This window comes from Sphaeramia orbicularis, chromosome 1 (assembly GCF_902148855.1).
Source record: "Sphaeramia orbicularis chromosome 1, fSphaOr1.1, whole genome shotgun sequence".
In the NCBI taxonomy this organism is placed as follows: Eukaryota; Metazoa; Chordata; class Actinopteri; order Kurtiformes; family Apogonidae; genus Sphaeramia; species Sphaeramia orbicularis.
In genome coordinates this window covers 48,874,107-48,893,599 of record NC_043957.1, presented here as the reverse complement: position 1 = coordinate 48,893,599, position 19,493 = coordinate 48,874,107, and the positions used below count along the sequence as shown (strand labels likewise).

Here is a 19,493-nt window from a genome sequence, read left to right as displayed (position 1 = left end):
TTTTTCAGGTTAGTCACAGTTTTTGTGAAATGATAGTGTGTAAATGTAAGAATTTTCATGTAATTTTACTTTTTTATATTAACCCTTTCATGCATAGTGGTCACTACAGTGGACAGCTATTCTACAGCTGTTCTCTTGTATATTTATGGATTTTGTTGTTCTTTTCATTGTTTTTTGTTTTTGTTTTGTTTGTTTTATTTACACATATCTTTATTAAAGTTTTAAGACACTACATGTCTTTTCTGACATGAATTGGTAACATTACGTAGATCTCTCCTGAGCATAAACCCCAGAATCACAAGCCTTCCCCATAGTTTTCACATAATTTATCAGTAAATACATGTTTCTGTGTGTCAAAAATTAAACGTGTGGTGTCCAGCTGAGTGGATATTTTTGCAACTTCAAGAAAAATAGGTTCATAAGAATTTTTTTGTCATTATTAATTTTTTTTAATGTATTAAAAATATATATTATTCATTATTCAATAATTATTATTTTTTTTATTATTATTATTTTTCAGAAGAAATTTTTCTATCACATTGTTTTTTTCATGCCTAAAGAGGAATAAAAACACTCAGGAAAAAATTCTGATTAAGGTTCTCATAATTCGTGCATGAAAGGGTTAAATCAAATAGAAAAATTTGGAGTTGTCATTTATACACAGCAAAAATCCAGATCTTACCAAGTGTATTTTTCTCATTTCTAGTCAAAATATCTCATCACACTTAAAATAAGACATAATCACCTAAAGAGGAACTTTTCACTTTTTATTGTTTATAATTATTATATTATTATTCACTTATTTTCAGACAATAGATCTTGAAAATCTTATTTCAAGAAATCTTACAGAGATCATTTTCACTTGTTCCATTGGCAGCGTTTTTTGTGCTTAATTCAATATTTTTTTGCTTAATTCAAACAAAAATTGTGCCAGTGGAACAAGTGAAAACTATCTTGGTAAGATTTCTTGAAATAACATTTTCAAGATCTTTTGTCTAAAAATAAGTTCTTATATCTCACTGAAAAGTTACTCTTTAGGTGATTAAGTCTTATTTTAAGTGGGATGAGATATTTTGACTAGAAATAAGAAAAGTACACTTGGTAAGATTGAGATTTTTGCAGTGTAGGTTATTATGATAGTATTTTACTGGTCTGACCCACTTTAGATCATATTGGTCTGTATGTCGAACCTGAACTCAAATGATTTTGACATCTTTGACTAATATCTGTTCATATATTCAGTGTAATTTTTGGATTTCAGAAATTCATCCCAAGGCCTGAATTGGACCCTTTTTTTGACACCCCTGATATGAATAGTTTGTGAGCGTCTGATGTTGACCATTTCAATCCTGTTTGGAGTTTTAGTTTCCCCACAGCCTTTTCGAACTGCTAGAGGAACAATTATTACCTGCTGTCACATGAGTTTATCTAGAATTTTTTTTTTTTTATGAAAGTAATGTTTATACTCTAATAAAAGAATGGATAAGCTCAACCAGTATGAAATGGCACAGCTTTTAGTTTTTCTCTGAATATTCAATTTTACATCCACAAATGATCAGATTTTTCTCTTTCTATAGAATTTTCTGGTACTTAAATTCATTTTTATAGTCAGAGTAAACTAAATAATGCTTAAACCTTTATTTACAACCAGGCTTGATTGTGGCTCCCATTTCCCTCTAGATTTGGATTCCAGTATTGTTTTTAAGTGTCTTTTATTTGTTATGATATTAACCCTCCGGTATCCAGGTGCGCCTTTTAGGCACACTTTGCACTTTGTTTTAAAAAACTTCATATTATTTTTCACAATTTAAATAAGGTTAGAATTCAAAAGTTGTTCATTTTTGTATGATCTTTAAAATTCTGGCCACCAACTAAAATGTGCACATTGTAAAGAAAAGAAAATTACAAGACTAGCATCTGTCTCCCAAGTGTGCCTAAAACGCACTATTTCTTCCATTGGATATGTATGATTAGGGCTGAGCTTGATTTACAAAAGTAAAATCAAATTAGAAGCAGAAAAATCAATCAATATATAATATTTAATAGTTTGATTTATAGGTGTGCATTTTACGCACACTCGGTGACAGATGCTAGTATTTTTGAACATTTGGCCAAAAATATTAATACAAATTAACCAGTGTTGGAGTTAATCATTGACATATGCCAGGCTGCAAAAATCAAATAATATGTGATCCACTTTTTATGTAGTATGTTGTAAAAATTTTTTTGGATTGTTTGTTTTTTGCATCCAAAAAAAAAGGGTTTGTTTACAATACAAACACAGCATTTAAAGGGTTAAAAAATGTGACAATTATTGAGTATTTGGTATTTTTATTTACAGCTCAAGTTGATGAAATAGAAAAAAGTGTAAAAGAATTAAAAACAAACTGTATGAAAATTTTTTTGCCATTATTCCACAAGTGTGCCAAAAAGGCACACTTGGTGCTTAGTAAGGGCCTTGCTGGACGCAATACCGGAGGGTTAAATGTTTGTCTTTTATTTTGTTTGCATCTATACATCAGTAACTTCATGCAAAACTGACTTTTCTGCACGTATTTCTATCATTTTGTGTCTATTTCAGCCAAACTGGTGGTGCGTTGGGCTGATATCACCCAACTAGAGAAGAGTGCCACCCTCCTGCTGCCTGATGTAATCAAGGTGAGCACCCGCAGCAACGAGCACGTCTTCTCCGTCTTCCTCAACATCAACGAGACCTTCAAGCTGGCAGAGCAGCTGGCAAACATCGCCATGCGACAGCTACTGGACAACAAAGGCTTTGAACAGGATCGCTCACTGCCCAAACTGAAGAAGAAGTCGCCTAAGAAGGTGTCTGCACTGAAGAGGTAACCAGTGTTGAGCAAATTACTCTTAAAAAGTAATTAATTATAGTTATTAGTTACTTTCCCAAAAACGTAATTGAATTAGTAATGGAATTGCTCCTTCATAAATGTAATTAGTTACCAGGGAAAGTAATTATTGCGTTACTTTTTTGAAAAACCTTCAAATATGTAAAAGGAAACTGATTTTTGAGCGTGTTTCACGGGACAGTTGCATAGAGTAGAACAGCAGACAGGTACTGAATACCATAACTGTGATAAGGCTGGGGTCCACCAGGGCCCGGCTTTTCTACCACATAAGTGCATATCTGCATTTATAGGAAGAAGATGCTCCTCCAGTTAATCCCACATCTCCACTTTTTTCAGTCGCTCCTCCTGGATACAGCAGTAAATGTCTTCAGTCCAGTCAGTCGGACTCACTGATAACTCCTCCCCTAAATTAGCTGCACACGTAGCTGCGTTCAAGTGAATGGGGTGTGCTGTGGACAACTCAAACTCGGACATATCGTTAGTCGTTCAGGTGAAGGCAGCGTGGACGATTTGAATATAAGAACGGCTCGTGAACGAACGGCTTGCAATGAATCGGTTCTTATCCTGCACTGAAAAGAGCCGTTCAAAAGACTCGACTCGTCCACGAACGTCACACCTCTCGTGCCTGGCTGAGCGAGCCAGGACGGATAACAGCTGTTAGATATCAGTGCATAGTAACGCGCCACATTTCACTGCCGGTAACAGTAACGGTAACGGCATTGTAACAATTTAAATAGTAATTAATTAGATTACCTGTTACTGGAAAACAATAACAGCATTAGTAACGCCATTATTTTTAACACCGTTATTCCCAACACTGGAGGTAACAACAGATGCATTTCAGGAATATTTATAGTTATCAGTAATTATGATTCACCATGTTAAGAACATGTAGTAGATTTGTCATTAATGCAGTATATTAAGTTTTTTGGGGTTTTTTTGCTTAAGTTTTTATTGAATTTTTTTACACATATATTTGACAAAACAAAAGATGAACAAACCAACATTGCATGGGTACATTACACATATTTCAATGCATTTCCTTTATCCAGTCTTTCCCCCATTCTTAGCTCTGTAAACAGTCCATTTGTTCTGCTTTTTGTCCATTTGTGCTTCCTGTAGTCGCAGTCTGAGTCACCCTTTCCATAGTATAAATTCCATCAATAATTGCGACCCACTGTTCCTGTGTTGTTAGTTCTGTCCTTCCCCAGTTCCTTGTGATAGCTTTTTTTGTACGCCACTGAAAGTATCTTAACCAAGTATATGTCATTTCCTACTACATTTCCATCAGATAAGTTACAAAAATACAGAACATCACAGCACATTGGAATCTCATACCCCATTATTTGTTTTCGTAGTCTACACACCAGTTCCCAAAACCCATTTATTTCATCACATTTCCAAAAAACGTGTGTGATCTACATCAAATTCTAATTCTCTACATTCCCTCCAACATTTCTGCTGTCTGTTTACTTTTCTTCTTAGGTGTAATAAAGAAATGCACCAGGTTTTTCCAGGAAAACTCCCTCCAGATCCACAAACTAGTGGATGTTTGGTGTATCTTCCACATATTAAACCAGTCAGCATCTGTAATACAGTTTATTAAGGTTTAAAACTGTAGAAAACTTCTCAAGGTCTCAACTTCTTTTGACATATTTTTGTTTTCACAGTGCTGTTTTTCATTAGTATGATGCATTCTCTTCTATAACACTTTCAGGGAGTTCATTTATTGCTGTATTTGACGGTGACAGTGCTCGTCAATCAGTAGAAACAGAAAGAACTGTAAATGAACGAGCATTTCCAACAGAGCTCATTGTCCCCTGTTGTTTTAAAAGGGACGCAAAAAACAAACAAGAGAAAGGAACGTTATTCATGTCATAGAAATATTTCAAACTAGAAGCACTTGGAGAGTGCAGAGCTCCGCCAAGGCAGATCAGTGCCACCCCCCACCCACCCACCCCGATGTTTGTCTGTCTGTCTGTCTGTCTGTCTGTCTGTTTGTTGGTCTGTCTGTCTGTTAGCAAGATAACTCAAAAAGTTATGGACGGATTTGGATGAAAATTTCAGGAAATGTTGATACTGGCACAAGGAACAAATGATTACATTTTGGTGGTGATTGGGGGTGGGGGGGGAGCACTGATCTGCCTTGGCAGAGGTCTGCACTATCTTTTCTAAAAAAGCACTCGGAGAGCACAGACCTCCGCCAAGGCAGATCAGCATCCCCCCTCCCCCCCGATCACCACCAAAATTTAATCATTTGTTCCTTGTGGAAGTATCAACATTTCCTGAAAATTTCGTCCAAATCTGTCCATAACTTTTTGAGTTATCTTGCACACAGACAAACAGATAAACCCCGATGAAAACATTACCTCCATGGTGGAGGTAACAATCAAGAAAGACAGTTCTAATATATTACAGCACAGTCTAATTTGTTCCACTCAATAGGATGTTTCTATTACCAAATAAATGAATAAAATCATTACATTTTAGCCACAGATGTGTGTGTATATACTTCATACTCAATGTCCACATGTTGGTTGTTTATGACTAAGACATAATAGTCTATGTTGATTTCTTAATTCCATTCTTTAGTTGCTGCTTAAGTTGTCAACACAAATCCTTCATTGTCTGTAAAGGACATGTTCTAGTATCCTATCTGTTTTGCCCACTTTGGATTTATTTTAAAAATAGGTGTGTCTGGCTCAGTCAAATGCATAATTACGTCTAGAAAATTATTTTGGACCATGTTCAGTGATGAATGACTCAGTTGCTGAAGCAAAACAGTAATATCATGTATCTCCAAAATGGATCCCATTTACCATGATAATGTCTGTAAAACTAAGTATTTAAGTCTTCTGTATTAATAGCGACTTGATTTACTCAACTGGAAAGGAGTTCCATTGAAGCAATATACTTATAACAAACATTTGTAAACAAGAAAAGCACTCGGAGAGCGCAGACCTCCGCCAAGACATAATTGTTAAACATTGGGAATCAAACATCTACTGTAGAAGGTTGTTTCACAAAGGTATTTGTAATTTAGTATTGTAAGAATCTAAATATTTTTAAGCATAATTTGCTTCATAAGCATTACATTTATTTTATCTGTACCAGCATATACTTGTTTATCATACTGACTTTCACGATAATCTAATGTGATTGTTATGTAATTTATGTTTTTCAGGGATCTGGACGCAAGAGCTAAGAGTGAGCGTTATCGTGCCCTTTTTCGTTTGCCTAAAGATGAAAAGCTGGACGGACACACGGACTGCACGCTGTGGACTCCCTTTAATAAGATGCACATCCTGGGACAGATGTTTGTTTCCACCAACTACATCTGCTTCACCAGCAAAGAAGAAACGATGTGCAGCCTCATCATCCCCCTTCGCGAGGTCAGACAAAATCATAGTAGTATTGTTGGAATTGTTTCATATTGGTTAGCCTTATAGCATAATTTCCGAAGTAATGTTTTTGGCCAGATTTTGATATCTGCGTAAAATGAAGCAGCAGAAGACTAAAGTTACACAGATATCACAATTTGGCCAAAAATATGACTAAGGTAATGAGGGTAACGATATGTTTATTCTCCACAACCACTAAAAAACCCAACAATAACAACACAGACAATGTTAATATGACTGTGCACTTTGTTGTATGAGTAAAATCTAATTATTATTTTATAAATATTTTCAAAAGTTAAAATCTCATTATGCAATAAAAAAGTCTTAGGTTGTTGCTCACAGTTCTTTAAAGCAGAATCAGTCAGTATAAGCTGAAGTAAACCATTAGGACGGCTAAGACATGATGGTATGTTTGACTAATATTGTATTTTAGGGGGTTGTCAACGCCAGTCTGCTCTAAAAAGACACATAAAATTGCATTAATCTATTAATATATGGAGCTCATTTCCTGCCAAAAGTCAACAAGCAAAACATTTTTCACAAATGCCCTGTTTATTTCCTACCAAACATTATTTCACAAACTATACATTTTAGTTTGCAAATACAAACTTTACCATGAAACAATTATTCAACATGGTTCTAACACAAAATTCACATGACATTTGGCACAGTTTTTTCCTTGTGTTTGTGCTGCCAGTTGTCTCAGAAATGTCACTTTTAAACAAACTTGAGTTGAAAAGTGAGTTTATTATTTTGACTTTAACACTCATGAATATTGCCACGTGTAGTTGTGGAGGACAAATTACTAAGGATGTTTGTGAGGAAACATTGTGGCAAAAGTCACAAGATATTGTTTGTCTGTAAGGATATATTTGTCTGTATTTGTATGAATGATGTAACAGTTTCTGAAGCACAATGCGCTCTTTATGTCTCGTTTTGACAGAAAAATAATATGTATGTTTTATCAGGGCTTTGTTGCTTATCACATACTCAGCTCATGTATGATGTGTGCATTAGTTATTTTTTTACTCCGTAGTGACCGACTTTGTTACTTTTCCCTTATGTTCTTCAGGTAACCATCGTAGAGAAAGCGGATAGTTCCAATGTGTTACCCAGCCCTCTGTCCATCAGCACCAAGAATCGCATGACCTTCCTGTTCGCCAACCTTAAGGACCGAGACTTCCTGGTCCAGAGGATCTCCGACTTCCTGCAGCAGACCACCTCCAAGATCTACCTGGAGAGGGAGCTTACCGGCAGCCTGAACAGCTCAGATGATGAGGTCAGACTTTATTTATTATTACCCCGCCCCCTGAAGGGGAGGGAAGGGGTATTGTTTTTGGTTCGATTTGTTTGGTTGTTTGTTTGTTGACACTCTAGCAGCAAAACTACTGTTTGAATTTATACCATATTGGGTTTATAGATTACCAGTGACCCGGAACAGATCTGATTACATTTTGGGGAAAAGTAGGTCAAAGTTCAAATTTTTTATGAATTTTTAAAATCTTTTTTTCCCCCATGTACTTATAATAGGTGAAATTTCAAATATCTGTAGCAGCAAAACTATTGGGTGAATTCAGACCAAAATGGGGTTTATAGATTGCCAGTGGATCAAAATAGACGTCAATACATTTTGGGAAAAGTAGGTCAAAGTTAAACTTTTTTATGAATTTTTAAATTCTTCTTTTTTTCCCCATTTACTTTTAATGGATGAAATTTCACATGTCTGTAGCAGCAAAACTATTAGTTGAATTCATACCAAATTGAGTTTATAGTTTGCCAGTGACTCAGAATAGATGTGATTACATTTTGGGAAAAGTAGGCCAATTATCCATTTTTTTAAATGAATTTTTAAAATTCATTTTTTTCCATTTATTTATAATGAGTGAAATTTCAAATGTCAATAAAAGCATTGATTTTGGTTTCAATTTACTTCAGATTTGGCACATATATAGAGGAATCTGATATACTGACATCAGCACTCACATAGACATGATGACATCAGCTGAATCGATGCCAAAATAAGCTACAATACAGTGGTGTGCAAAAATATTAGAACACTTGTCAAATCTTCAAAAACCGGTTGTTTGTTTTTTTCTCAGAGCCTGAATTTCACTTTTTTGCCATTGCAAAAGGTAAAGGCAAAGGTACTGAGAATATTTCACCTACAAATGTATCAGTCCAGTCCTTTTTTTTTACATTTTACTCTAATATTTAGTGTGGCCCCCCTTGGCAACAATCACAGCGGCACATGTCTCTGTCATTGTGTCGATGTATTTTCTGAGAGTTTCAACCCCAATGTCATTCCACACTCTCAGAAGCTCATTCCAGAGAGTTTCCTTAGAGTTTCCTTAGACTGTTGCCAAGGGGGGCCACACTAAATATTAGAGTAAAATGTAAAAAAAGGACTGGACTGATAAATTTGTAGGTGAAATATTCTCAGTACCTTTGTCCTTACCTTTTGCAATGGTAAAAAAGTGAAATTCAGGCTCTGGGAACAAATAAAGCACCAGTTTCGTAAGATTTGACAAGTGTTCTAATATTTTTGCGCACCACTATACATACGAGGGGCAGGGTTTGTTGTGCCTGGAACCACTTGTTTAATCCATTCTTTGTTTTTATTTCACACATGTTTGGATTACTCTGACTTTTACTCGGATACCTGTGCCATTTCCAGGTTTACTCGCAGCATGGATCCCTACTGTCCAGCAGCCCACAGCACAGTTTAGGCTCGGAGGGCGAGCGCACCTTTAACCTGAACGACAGCAGTGTCCCCACAGCCACACAGGCGCTCATGACCATGTACCGCCGCCGTTCACCTGAAGAGTTCAACCCAAAGCTGGTGAGTTAAATGCATTTTGTTGATTTCAATCCTAAAGTTAGTCCTTAACGTCATCGACTGTCGTGACTCCTAAGTGTAATCTGTTCTGTTTACAGTCTCACATACACACTTGTATTTATGGATTTTATGCTGCCATAGCACGTGGGCGTAATGTCATTATTGTATGCGTAATTTTCAGCATTTTTACCTCCGCCAAGGAGGTTATGTTTTTGCCAGGGTTTGTTTGTTTGTCTGTCTGTCTGTTTGTCTGTCTGTTAGTGTGCAACATAACTCAAAAAGTTATGGACAGATTTGGATGAAATTTTCAGGGTTTGTTGGAAATGGGATGAGGAAGAAATGATTAAATTTTGGTGGTGATCGGGGGTGGGGGGGCCCACGGGTGGGGGCGCAGACCACAAAATTTCATCAAAATCTGTCCATAACTTTTTGAGTTATGTTGCACACTAACGGACAGACAGACAGACAGACAAACAAACAAACAAACCCTGGCAAAAACATAACCTCCTTGGCGTGGGGGGGCCCACAGGGGGGGCCACTGATCAGCCTTGGCGGAGGTCTGCGCTCTCCGAGTGCTTCTAGTTTTAACGCCTATTTTCATTCTCTGACACTGCATAAAAGTAAAGATGCAATGAGACTTACTGTTAATAGAAACCTTTAATAGAAACCTTTGTTGTTTACCTCAATTCCACAGCATCATGTCTCAGGATTATAAAATATATCAGACCTCATGCATGAAAACAAAACTGAATTATATATATTTTTTAACCCATAAAGACCCAAGCATCCACCATCAACCAAAACCATCTACTGATTTAAACTGTTCATCCACTAATCCCGTCAATACATGTAAATAATTGGTGTAAAATACAGTTTGTCATCTTTTCATGGTCATCAGATATGACCCATTTGGACGTTCAGAGGCTCCAAAGAGAACATGGAAACACTGTCAACTTCTACCACATTGATTCACCAGTAAAACCCATGGAGTTGGATCAATGACAGTGATTGGACTTGTTCCGTTAATGATATATTTGACTGAAAAAGTCACTTTTTCTGCAGTTTTCTCTGTTTTTTATATAATAACCCTTGACTTTAATCTCAGCTGTTATGAACATCTACATGATTAGTGAATTAAATACAGGAAAATACCAGATTTATTCTGATAAAATGCAAAATACGGAAGATAATATTATAAAAACTGTACATAAATCACTTAAGAAAGGTTAAATATAGAGAAAATTTCATTTGGGAACTGACACAAAAGTAGCACTGGGTCTTTATGGATTAATAGAATAAACAAATAAAGTGACAGGTACGTAGCCTAGATTATTGCTGCTGAGCAAAAGTTTCATCTGTAGCCTAAGATGATTCCAGTGCCTGCATTTAACTGGGCTTTTAAAACACATGAAACTCATCAGCATAAATAAAGATGTATAAGACTAGAAGCACTTGGAGAACGCAGACCTCCACCAAGGCAGATCAGTGCCCCCCCCAATGTTTGTCTGTTTGTTTGTTTGTCTGTCTGTCTGTCCGTGTGCAAGATAACTCAAAAAGTTATGGAGGGATTTGGATGAAAATTTCAGGAAATGTTGATATTGGCACAAGGAACAAATGATTAAATTTTGGTGGTGATCGGGGGTGGGGTGGGGGGCACGGGAGCCCACTGATCTGCCTTGATGGAGGTCTGCGCTCTCTTTTCTAGAAAAGCACTCCGAGAGCGCAGACCTCCACCAAGGTAGATCAGTGCCCCCCCAGTGTTTGTCTGTCTGTTTGTTTGTTTGTTTGTGTGTCTATCCGTCTGCAAGATAATCAAAAAGTTATGGAGGAATTTGGATGAAAATTTCAGGAAATCAGAAACAATCAAAACGGAACAAAATGCAGAAAAAGTGGGTTTATTATTACCTCTGCCAAGGAGGTTATGTTTTTGCTGACGTTGGTTTGTCTGTCTGTGTGCAAGATGGCTCAAAAAGTTATGGACGGATGTGGGGGTGGGGGGTGTGGGGGTGCCACGGGGGCCCACTGATCTGCCTTGGCGGAGGTCTGCGCTCTGTTTTCTAGAAAAGCACTCTGAGAGCGCAGACCTCCGCCAAGGCAGATCAGTGGGCCCCCGTGGCCCCCCCACACCCCCCACATCCGATCACCACCAAAATTTAATCATTTGTTCCTTGTGCCAGTATCAACATTTCCTGAAATTTTCATCCAAATCCGTCCATAACTTTTTGAGTTATCTTGCACACAGACAGACAGACAAACCAACGCCGACAAAAACATAACCTCCTTGGCAGAGGTAATAAAAAACCCACTTTTTCTGCATTTTGTGTCATTTTGGTACAATAACCTTTGACTTTACTCTGAGCTTTTATGAACATCTACATGATCAGTCAGTTAAACATTAGAAAACAGATGATTTTCACTGGAAAAAAATGCAAAATTCAGAGTATACTATTAGAATAAATGGCAATAAATAGAGAGAAAAAAATTATTTGGGAATTGCCACAAAAGTCACACTGGGTCCTTACGGGTTAATTTTGTCCAAACTGCAGCTGTGATGAGTAAAGACAGGATCATGTGGCTGAAACAGTGGGTTGCTTTTTGTTTGTCAGGCTAAGGAGTTCCTAAAGGAGCAGGCATGGAAGAACCACTTCACCGAGTACGGACAGGGAGTGTGTATGTACCGCACTGAGAAGACCAAGGAGCTGGTCCTCAAGGGAATCCCTGAGAATATGAGAGGGGAATTATGGCTGCTCTTCTCTGGTGAGTCAAATAAACAAGATACACTTAATACCGCAAATAATTCTGCTGTAAACTGTGCCACACCCAACACACTCACGTGCTCACGTTTGATCACAACAACACAAGTAAATAATGTGCAATCCAAATTCTACTGAAACACAAATATAGAGAGAGAACCAGGCTGTGTTTATGATCAGGAGAATAGATATGATATAAATTCACCCATCACAGTGTTTAAGTAGAGGTTCAGGTATCTGTGCTTTACTTTTACTCCCTATGTTTTACCATAAATATCTGTACTTTCAGGTTTGTTACTTTGGTGTTAATGCATTTGAGGGATTTTTTTTGCACATCTCTCATACCTCAGAAAAATAATCCCTTGGTCTATCTGTTGGTGAATATCACACATAATAAAAGTAACACGAAAACCTGAAGTAAAGGTGTCATAATATTTTCATTTCTTTTGCTGACAAGAGTTGCTTTTCCATTGACCCTCAAATTGCGCAAATATAACTTGCACATTAAAATTTAGCTATTGGAAAAATGACAATTTCACCAAAACTCTGTTGTTTGATTACAAGTTTTTAAACTGGCAAGAGGTGGTTTTTCACACGTAGCATAAATAGTATATCAAGCAAAACTGCAATGAAAAGATCTTTTTCCACAACTAGAGTCACTTGAATTAAAAAAAAAAAAAAAAAAAAACGGATGTTGACGGACGTTACAACAAGCAAAGAAGAAGAGTTTTAAAAGAAACATCAATGAAATCAATCAAATTGTATTTATATAGTGCCAAATCATAACATAAAAGTTATCTCATGACACTTTACATATAGAGTTGGTCAAAACCAGACTCTAAGCCAGGCATGCCCAAAGTCCGGCCCGGGGGCCAATCACGGCCCGCGGTCAGATTTTATACGGCCCACAGCTTCAGTTTTATAATGTATTATTTATGGCCCGCTTGGACTGTTGAACCGAGTACATGAATCATAAAAGGTTCAAAATGCAGTTTCTCCTTTCACCTCATGGTGGCAGCACCACTCTAACTCTATCTGGCCCTGTGACCTCTCCGTGAACCTTTTTCGCTAATTTCTAACCACGGCGCCTGTAAATAAAAAAACGAAAGTTGACAGTGAGGGCCGCCGCTTCCAGGAGAGATGGGAATTACAATTTTTTTTCACTGAAAATTGAGGCAATTATGTTTGCCTAATTTGTCAAGAGACTGTTGCCTTGTTTAAGGAATTCAATGTAAAGAGACACGAGCAGACAAAACATGCTAACGCATACAACAAGCTAGCAGGGAGTAAGCGTTCCGAAAAAGTGAAGCAAATTCAAGCTGCTTTAAACTCACAACAGTGACTTTTCATGTGAACCTGGGAGTTCAATGAATTCGCCACCAAGGCAGGCTACCAAGTTGCCAGGTTAGTTGCCTCTAACTGCTGGTGTTATGTACTTATAGATGTGACACAAAATATTACTTTCTGAATGTTTTTTTCAAAGAGTAAGAGTCATTTGTTTTAATCTTAAACGTTAACAGACTTTACATTACTGAGTAATATATGAGTAATGATTACTCATATAAGTCATGTTTAAAATGAATGTGGGGTTAAGATTTTTATCAACTTGGATGTTTAAGATACGCTGTACAGTTTGTTCTATGTTATCTGACTCCAGATGTGAAAGGAAGGCAGAATTGTTTTTTTTTTTTTTTTTTCTATTTGTTCACACCTGAGTGGCTTAGATTTGGTTACACTGCCATTTAAAAAAACAATATTGTGACAATGAAAATAAAATTGTTGTAGAACAGCGCATTTATATGTAATTTTTACTGTTTAAAAAATGTCTGAAGGGACCACTGGCCCCTGGCAATGTCCACATTATCAGATCTGGCCCTCTGGACAAAAAGTTTGGACACCCCTGCTCTAAGCCAATTTACAGAAACCCAATAGAATCCTCCGGGAGCAAACACTTGTGAGTGGTGACAGTGGAAGGAAAAACTTCCTTTTAACAGCAGAAACCTGGAGCAGACCCAGACTCCTGGAAGATGGCCGTCTGCCTTGACCAGTTGGGGTTAAAGAGAGAGAGCAAAGGAGGAGAAAAAAGAGAGCGATAGAGATAGAGAGAGACAGGGGAAGAAGGGGGGAGGTAGGGGGAGACACGTGGATGCAGTTGATGCACAGATAACTGAACTAGAACATCTACGGAACTGTATAATAAACACTATCATAACTATATGGATAAGTGAGTGATGACGATGAAGGAGGAGAGAGGCAGGACCACGGCAGAAACATGATGTGGTATGTGTGGACACGCCAGGAAACCAAATCATTTTTTAATTTAGTATGAGATAGAGGGGTAATATATAGTAATAATGAATATATCTGTAAATCAACATGATATTTACATTCGTCACCATGTTTATGGAATAATTTTTCATGTGTTCTCGTGATAATAAATAAACAAATCATCGCATTTGTGATTCAATGGAAAAACCGACATTATATATACAGAGTGGGGAAGCAAAATTTACAATGAACATTTAGTTGTTTTTTCTCAGCGGGCACTACGTCAATTGTTTTGAAACCAAACATATACTGATGTCATAATCATACCTAACACTATTATCCATACCTTTTCAGAAACTTTTGCCCATATGAGTAATCAGGAAAGCAAAGGTCAAAGAGTGTGTGATTTGCTGAATGCACTCGTCACACCAAAGGAGATTTCAAAAATAGTTGGAGTGTCCATAAAGACTGTTTATAATGGAAAGAAGAGAATGACTATGAGCAAAACTATTAAAGAGAAAGTCTTGAAGATACTATTAAAGAAGAATGGGAGAAGTTGTCACCCCAATATTTGAGGAACACTTGGACAAGTTTCAGGAAGCGTGTGAAGGCAGTTATTGAGAAAGAAGGAGGACACATACAGGGTGGGGAAGCAAAATTTACAATATTTTGAGGCAGGGATTGAAAGACAGTGTATGACCAATTAGTTTATTGAAAGTCATGAGAATTTATTTGCCACAAGAAAATGGACATAATAGAAAATGTTTTTATTCTATGTGTCCTCCTTCTTTCTCAATAACTGCCTTCACACGCTTCCTGAAACTTGCGCAAGTGTTCCTCAAATATTGGGGTGACAACTTCTCCCATTCTTCTTTAATAGTATCTTCCAGACTTTCTCGTAATAGTTTTGCTCATAGTCATTCTCTTCTTTCCATTATAAACAGTCTTTATGGACACTCCAACTATTTTTGAAATCTCTTTTGGTGTGATGAGTGCATTCAGCAAATCACACACTCTTTGACGTTTGCTTTCCTGATTACTCATATGGGCAAAAGTTTCTGAAAAGGTATGGATAATAGTGTTAGGTATGATTATGACATCAATATATGTTTGGTTTCAAGACAATTGACGTAGTGCCTGCTGAGAAAAAACAACTAAATGTTCATTGTACATTTTGCTTCCCCACCCTGTAGAATAAAAACATTTTCTATTATGTCAATTTTCTTGTGGCAAATAAATTCTCATGACTTTCAATAAACTAATTGGTCATACACTGTCTTTCAATCCCTGCCTCAAAATATTGTAAATTTTGCTTCCCCACCCTGTACACTTGTGTTTTTTCAACATTTTGGCAAGTTTTCGTTAAAAAAAAGTTCATGAAGCGAGAAAACACCCAGAAAAAATGTAAATTATCCATAACTGTGGAAAAAAAGTCAAGTTTTTTTATTTTGGCCTTATCATCTACCTCTGTCTCAACTGTGTTAAATATTCCGCATGGTGCGTTACGTCAGTGTAATGTTATGAACTCCAAACATCTGGTATGCAAATGGATAATCACTTTTAGCTGTAGGCAACACATAAGACCAAACATAACAACATGTGATACATTCAGGTGTGTTCAGATTCCAGACTTTCCTGTTTCATGCACAGTCATGTACTGCTTCACGTTCTGAGGAGCTGCTGGGATGTCAACACCTCCTCCTTGCCTCTCCGGTGACCCACTTATGGCACACTGGGCTGTTGTCATAGCTGCACAGTGTTCACCTTAGTCACACTTACCTGCACAATCTGAAAGCAGGTTTTCTTACCGTAATGCCTGTTGTGTTGCTTATTTGATTTGGTTGATTGTTGCCCTAATTGTGTCTATTCTCAGAGCTGAGGGTGTAAAAACCAGTTCGGTGGCCTCTGTCTGACAGTTACTGAGGTGTGACTGAGCTGAATGTTTGTTCGGAGTAAAACCTGCAGCCCCTAAACTCTGGAATATGGACTGATGACAATCTGTTTCAGGCTTTTACAGCAGGGGTGTCAAACTCATTTTAGTTCAGGGGCCATATTCAGCTAAATTTGATCTGCAGTGGGCCCAACCAGAAAAATAATAACATAATAACCTACTAGAAGCACTCGGAGAGCGCAGACCTCCACCAAGGCTAATCAGTGGCCCCCCCTGTGGGCCCCCCCACCCCCGATCACCACCAAAATTTAATCATTTCTTCCTTATCCCATTTCCAACAAACCCTGAAAATTTCATCCAAATCTGTCCATAACTTTTTGAGTTATGTTGCACACTAACGGACAGACAAACAAACAAACAGACAAACAAACAAACACACCCTGGCAAAAACATAACCTCCTTGGCGGAGGTAAAAAAAAAAACAAAAAAACATTTAAATTATGAAAATACTTAGTTTTATAAATTACCCCCCCGCCCCCCCCAAAAAAAAAAAAAAAAACTGAAAAAACTGAAATTTAAATTAAAAAATGTGAGAAAATTTAGTGCAGTTTTAACAATATTATTCTTCAATATATCATTTCTACATGTGCATTATGGATCAGCTCTACAAAGACACTAAACACTGAGGAACAGGCAGAAAAATTGTTAAAATTATGCTTAATTTTCTTTGGACATTTCAGGTTGTACATATTTGTTCAGGTTATTCACATTTCATTGTTACAGGATAGTTTGTAAATGTCAATATTTTCATAATTTAATGTTATTTTTTGCACTAAAGCAAAGAGAAAAAAAATTAAGTTGTTAATTCTAGATTTTTTGCTAAATTTGAGATTTTTTTTTGGCTTAATTGAAGAATTTTTTTTACTTAATTGAAGATTTTTTTGGCTTAATTCAAGATTTTTTTTTTTACTTAATTGAAGATTTTTTTTGTCTTAATTCAAGATTGTTTTTTACTTAATTGAAGATTTTTTTTCCGCTTAATTCAAGATTTTTTTTTTAGCTTAATTGAAGATTTTTTTTAGCTTAATTCAGGATGTTTTTTTTTTTTACTTAATTGAAGATTTTTTTGGCTTAATTCAAGATGTTTTGCTAAATTTGAGATTTTTTTTGCTTCATTGAAGATTTTTTTTACTTAATTGAAGATTATTTTTGGCTTAATTCAAGATTTTTTTTTTTTAACTTTAAGATTTTTTTTGGCTTAATTCAAAATCTTTTACTAAATTTGAGATTTTTTATTTTTTTTTGCTTAATTGAAGATTTTTTTTTTACTTAATTGAAGATTTTTCTTGGCTTAATTGAAGATTTTTTTACTTAATTGAAGTTTTTTTTTTTTTTTTTGGCTTAATTCAAGATTTTTTTTCCTTAATTCAAGCAAAAAATTTTTTTTTGCTTAATTCAATTCAAGACTGGAATTTTTTGCACTTGGCAAAAACATCCCAGGGGCCAAACTGGACCCTTTGGCGGGCCGTATATGGCCCCCGGGCCGCATCTTTAACACCCCTGCTTTACAGGATAGGATGTGCACTGTTAGGCTGTAAAATGGCCTTAATTTGTTTTCAGTTTTTAGATTTTTTCAGTGTTATGCTGACACGTCATTTTTTCATAGCAAGTACAATATCAGCTTCAGTCCTGCAAAAGAAAAAGAAAACATCAAACTATGTGGCATTAATGTCACACCACTGTCTCGTGGCTGTCAGATGACTGTTTATGTTTACGCATTTGGCAGATGTTTTTTTCCAAAGCGACTTACAGGGGAAAACCAATTAAATCACTCAATCAATCAAATTTTATTTATATAGCGCCAGATCACAAAAAAGTTATCTCTTGACATTTTATATATAGAGTTGGTCAAAACCAGACTCTAAGTCAATTCTACAGAAACCCAACAGAATCCTCCAGGAGCAAACACTTGTGACTGGTGACAGTGGTGAGGAAAAACTTCCCTTTAACAGCAGAAACCTCGAGCAGACCCAGACTCCTGGAGGATGGCCGTCTGCCTTGACCAGTTGGGGTTAAAGAGAGAGAGTAGAGAAGGGGAAAAAGAGAGAGCGATAGAGATAGAGACTGGGGGAGAGGGGGAGAGGGGGGAGTAGGGGGAGACACATGGAGGCGGTTGAGGATAAGTGAGTGGTGATGATGAGGGCAGGGAAGAGGCCGGACCACCACAGCAGGTCCAGAGATAATCGTGAAAGAATCTGTGGTTATCCTGGGAAAAACCTTATTAGAATATTTAAAATGGAATGTTTGAAAGTGCTAGGACAGGAGGTGCTCTCGGAAGAGCTGGGTCTTCAGGAGCTTCTTGAAGATAGGCAGGGATGACTCTGTTCTTGTAGCACTTGGTAGAGCGTTCCACCAACGTGGAACGACCCATGAAAAGAGCCTGGATTGTCTTGTACAAGGTCTGGGGACCACCAGACTACGTTCCCCAGACGAGCGGAGTGGTCGTGGGGCGACATAAGCTTTTATCAGTGCACCTAAGTAGACAGGAGCAGACCCACTGAGAATTTTGTAGGATAGGATTAAAGATTTGAATTTGATGCAGGCAGCTATGGGTAGCCAGTGTAACTCAATGAGTAAGGGGGTGACATGTGCCCTTTTAGGCTGATTGAAGACCAGACGCGCTGCTGCATTCTGGACCATCTGTAGTGGTTTGACAACACAAGCTGGGAGGCCCGTTAGAAGAGCATTGCAGTAGTCAAGACGGGAGATAACCATAGTCTGCACCAGGAGCTGGGTGGCCTGTTCGGTTAGGTATGGCCTGATCTTTCTTAGGTTGAACAGAGTGAAACGGCATGATCGGGTGACAGAGGCAACGTGATCCGTGAAGGTCAACTGATTATCAATCATGACTCCCAAGTTACGTACTACACTGGTAGGAGCCAGAGGTATGGAGTCAATAGTGATGGAGATGTCCTGCTGTATGGTTGGCTTAGCTGGGAAGACCAGCAGTTCAGTTTTGGACAGGTTCAGCTGAAGGTGATGGGCTTTCATCCATGCAGATATGTCAGAGAGACAATCTGAGATCCGCACTGAGACTGTGGAGTCATCAGGTGGGAATGACAGATAGAGCTGGGTATCATCAGCATAGCAATGATATGAGAAGCCGTGTGAGTGGATGATCTGACTGAGTGAGGTGGTGTATATGGCAAAAAGGAGGGGGCCCAACACAGAGCCTTGGGGGACCCCCTGTTAATGTGTGAGCTGTGGAAATGATCACATAGAGTACATTACAGACATTAATGACATATTAACGGAAGTGATGTTTTTTTTTGTAATTTTGATTATTTTTTCAGACAACATTATCATATCAGCATTTTACATCAAGTGTATAACTAATATATGTAAAGAAAAACAAACAAAAAACATACTCATACAGGGGAGCAATGAAATAGAAATAATAAAAATAAAAGAAATAAT

At 37.3% G+C, this 19,493-nt stretch overlaps 1 protein-coding gene across 1 annotated transcript in view; it reads left to right on the top strand.

The window, feature by feature from the left end:
* Positions 1–19,493, top strand: part of tbc1d9 (TBC1 domain family, member 9 (with GRAM domain)) — a 75,775-nt gene that overhangs the window by 24,485 nt on the left and 31,797 nt on the right. The window contains exons 5-9 of the mRNA XM_030140338.1: positions 2,582–2,843; positions 6,052–6,259; positions 7,341–7,547; positions 8,943–9,107; positions 11,711–11,861. Coding sequence (XP_029996198.1) covers positions 2,582–2,843; positions 6,052–6,259; positions 7,341–7,547; positions 8,943–9,107; positions 11,711–11,861 — 993 coding nt within the window. The remainder of the gene's footprint in view (positions 1–2,581; positions 2,844–6,051; positions 6,260–7,340; positions 7,548–8,942; positions 9,108–11,710; positions 11,862–19,493) is intronic.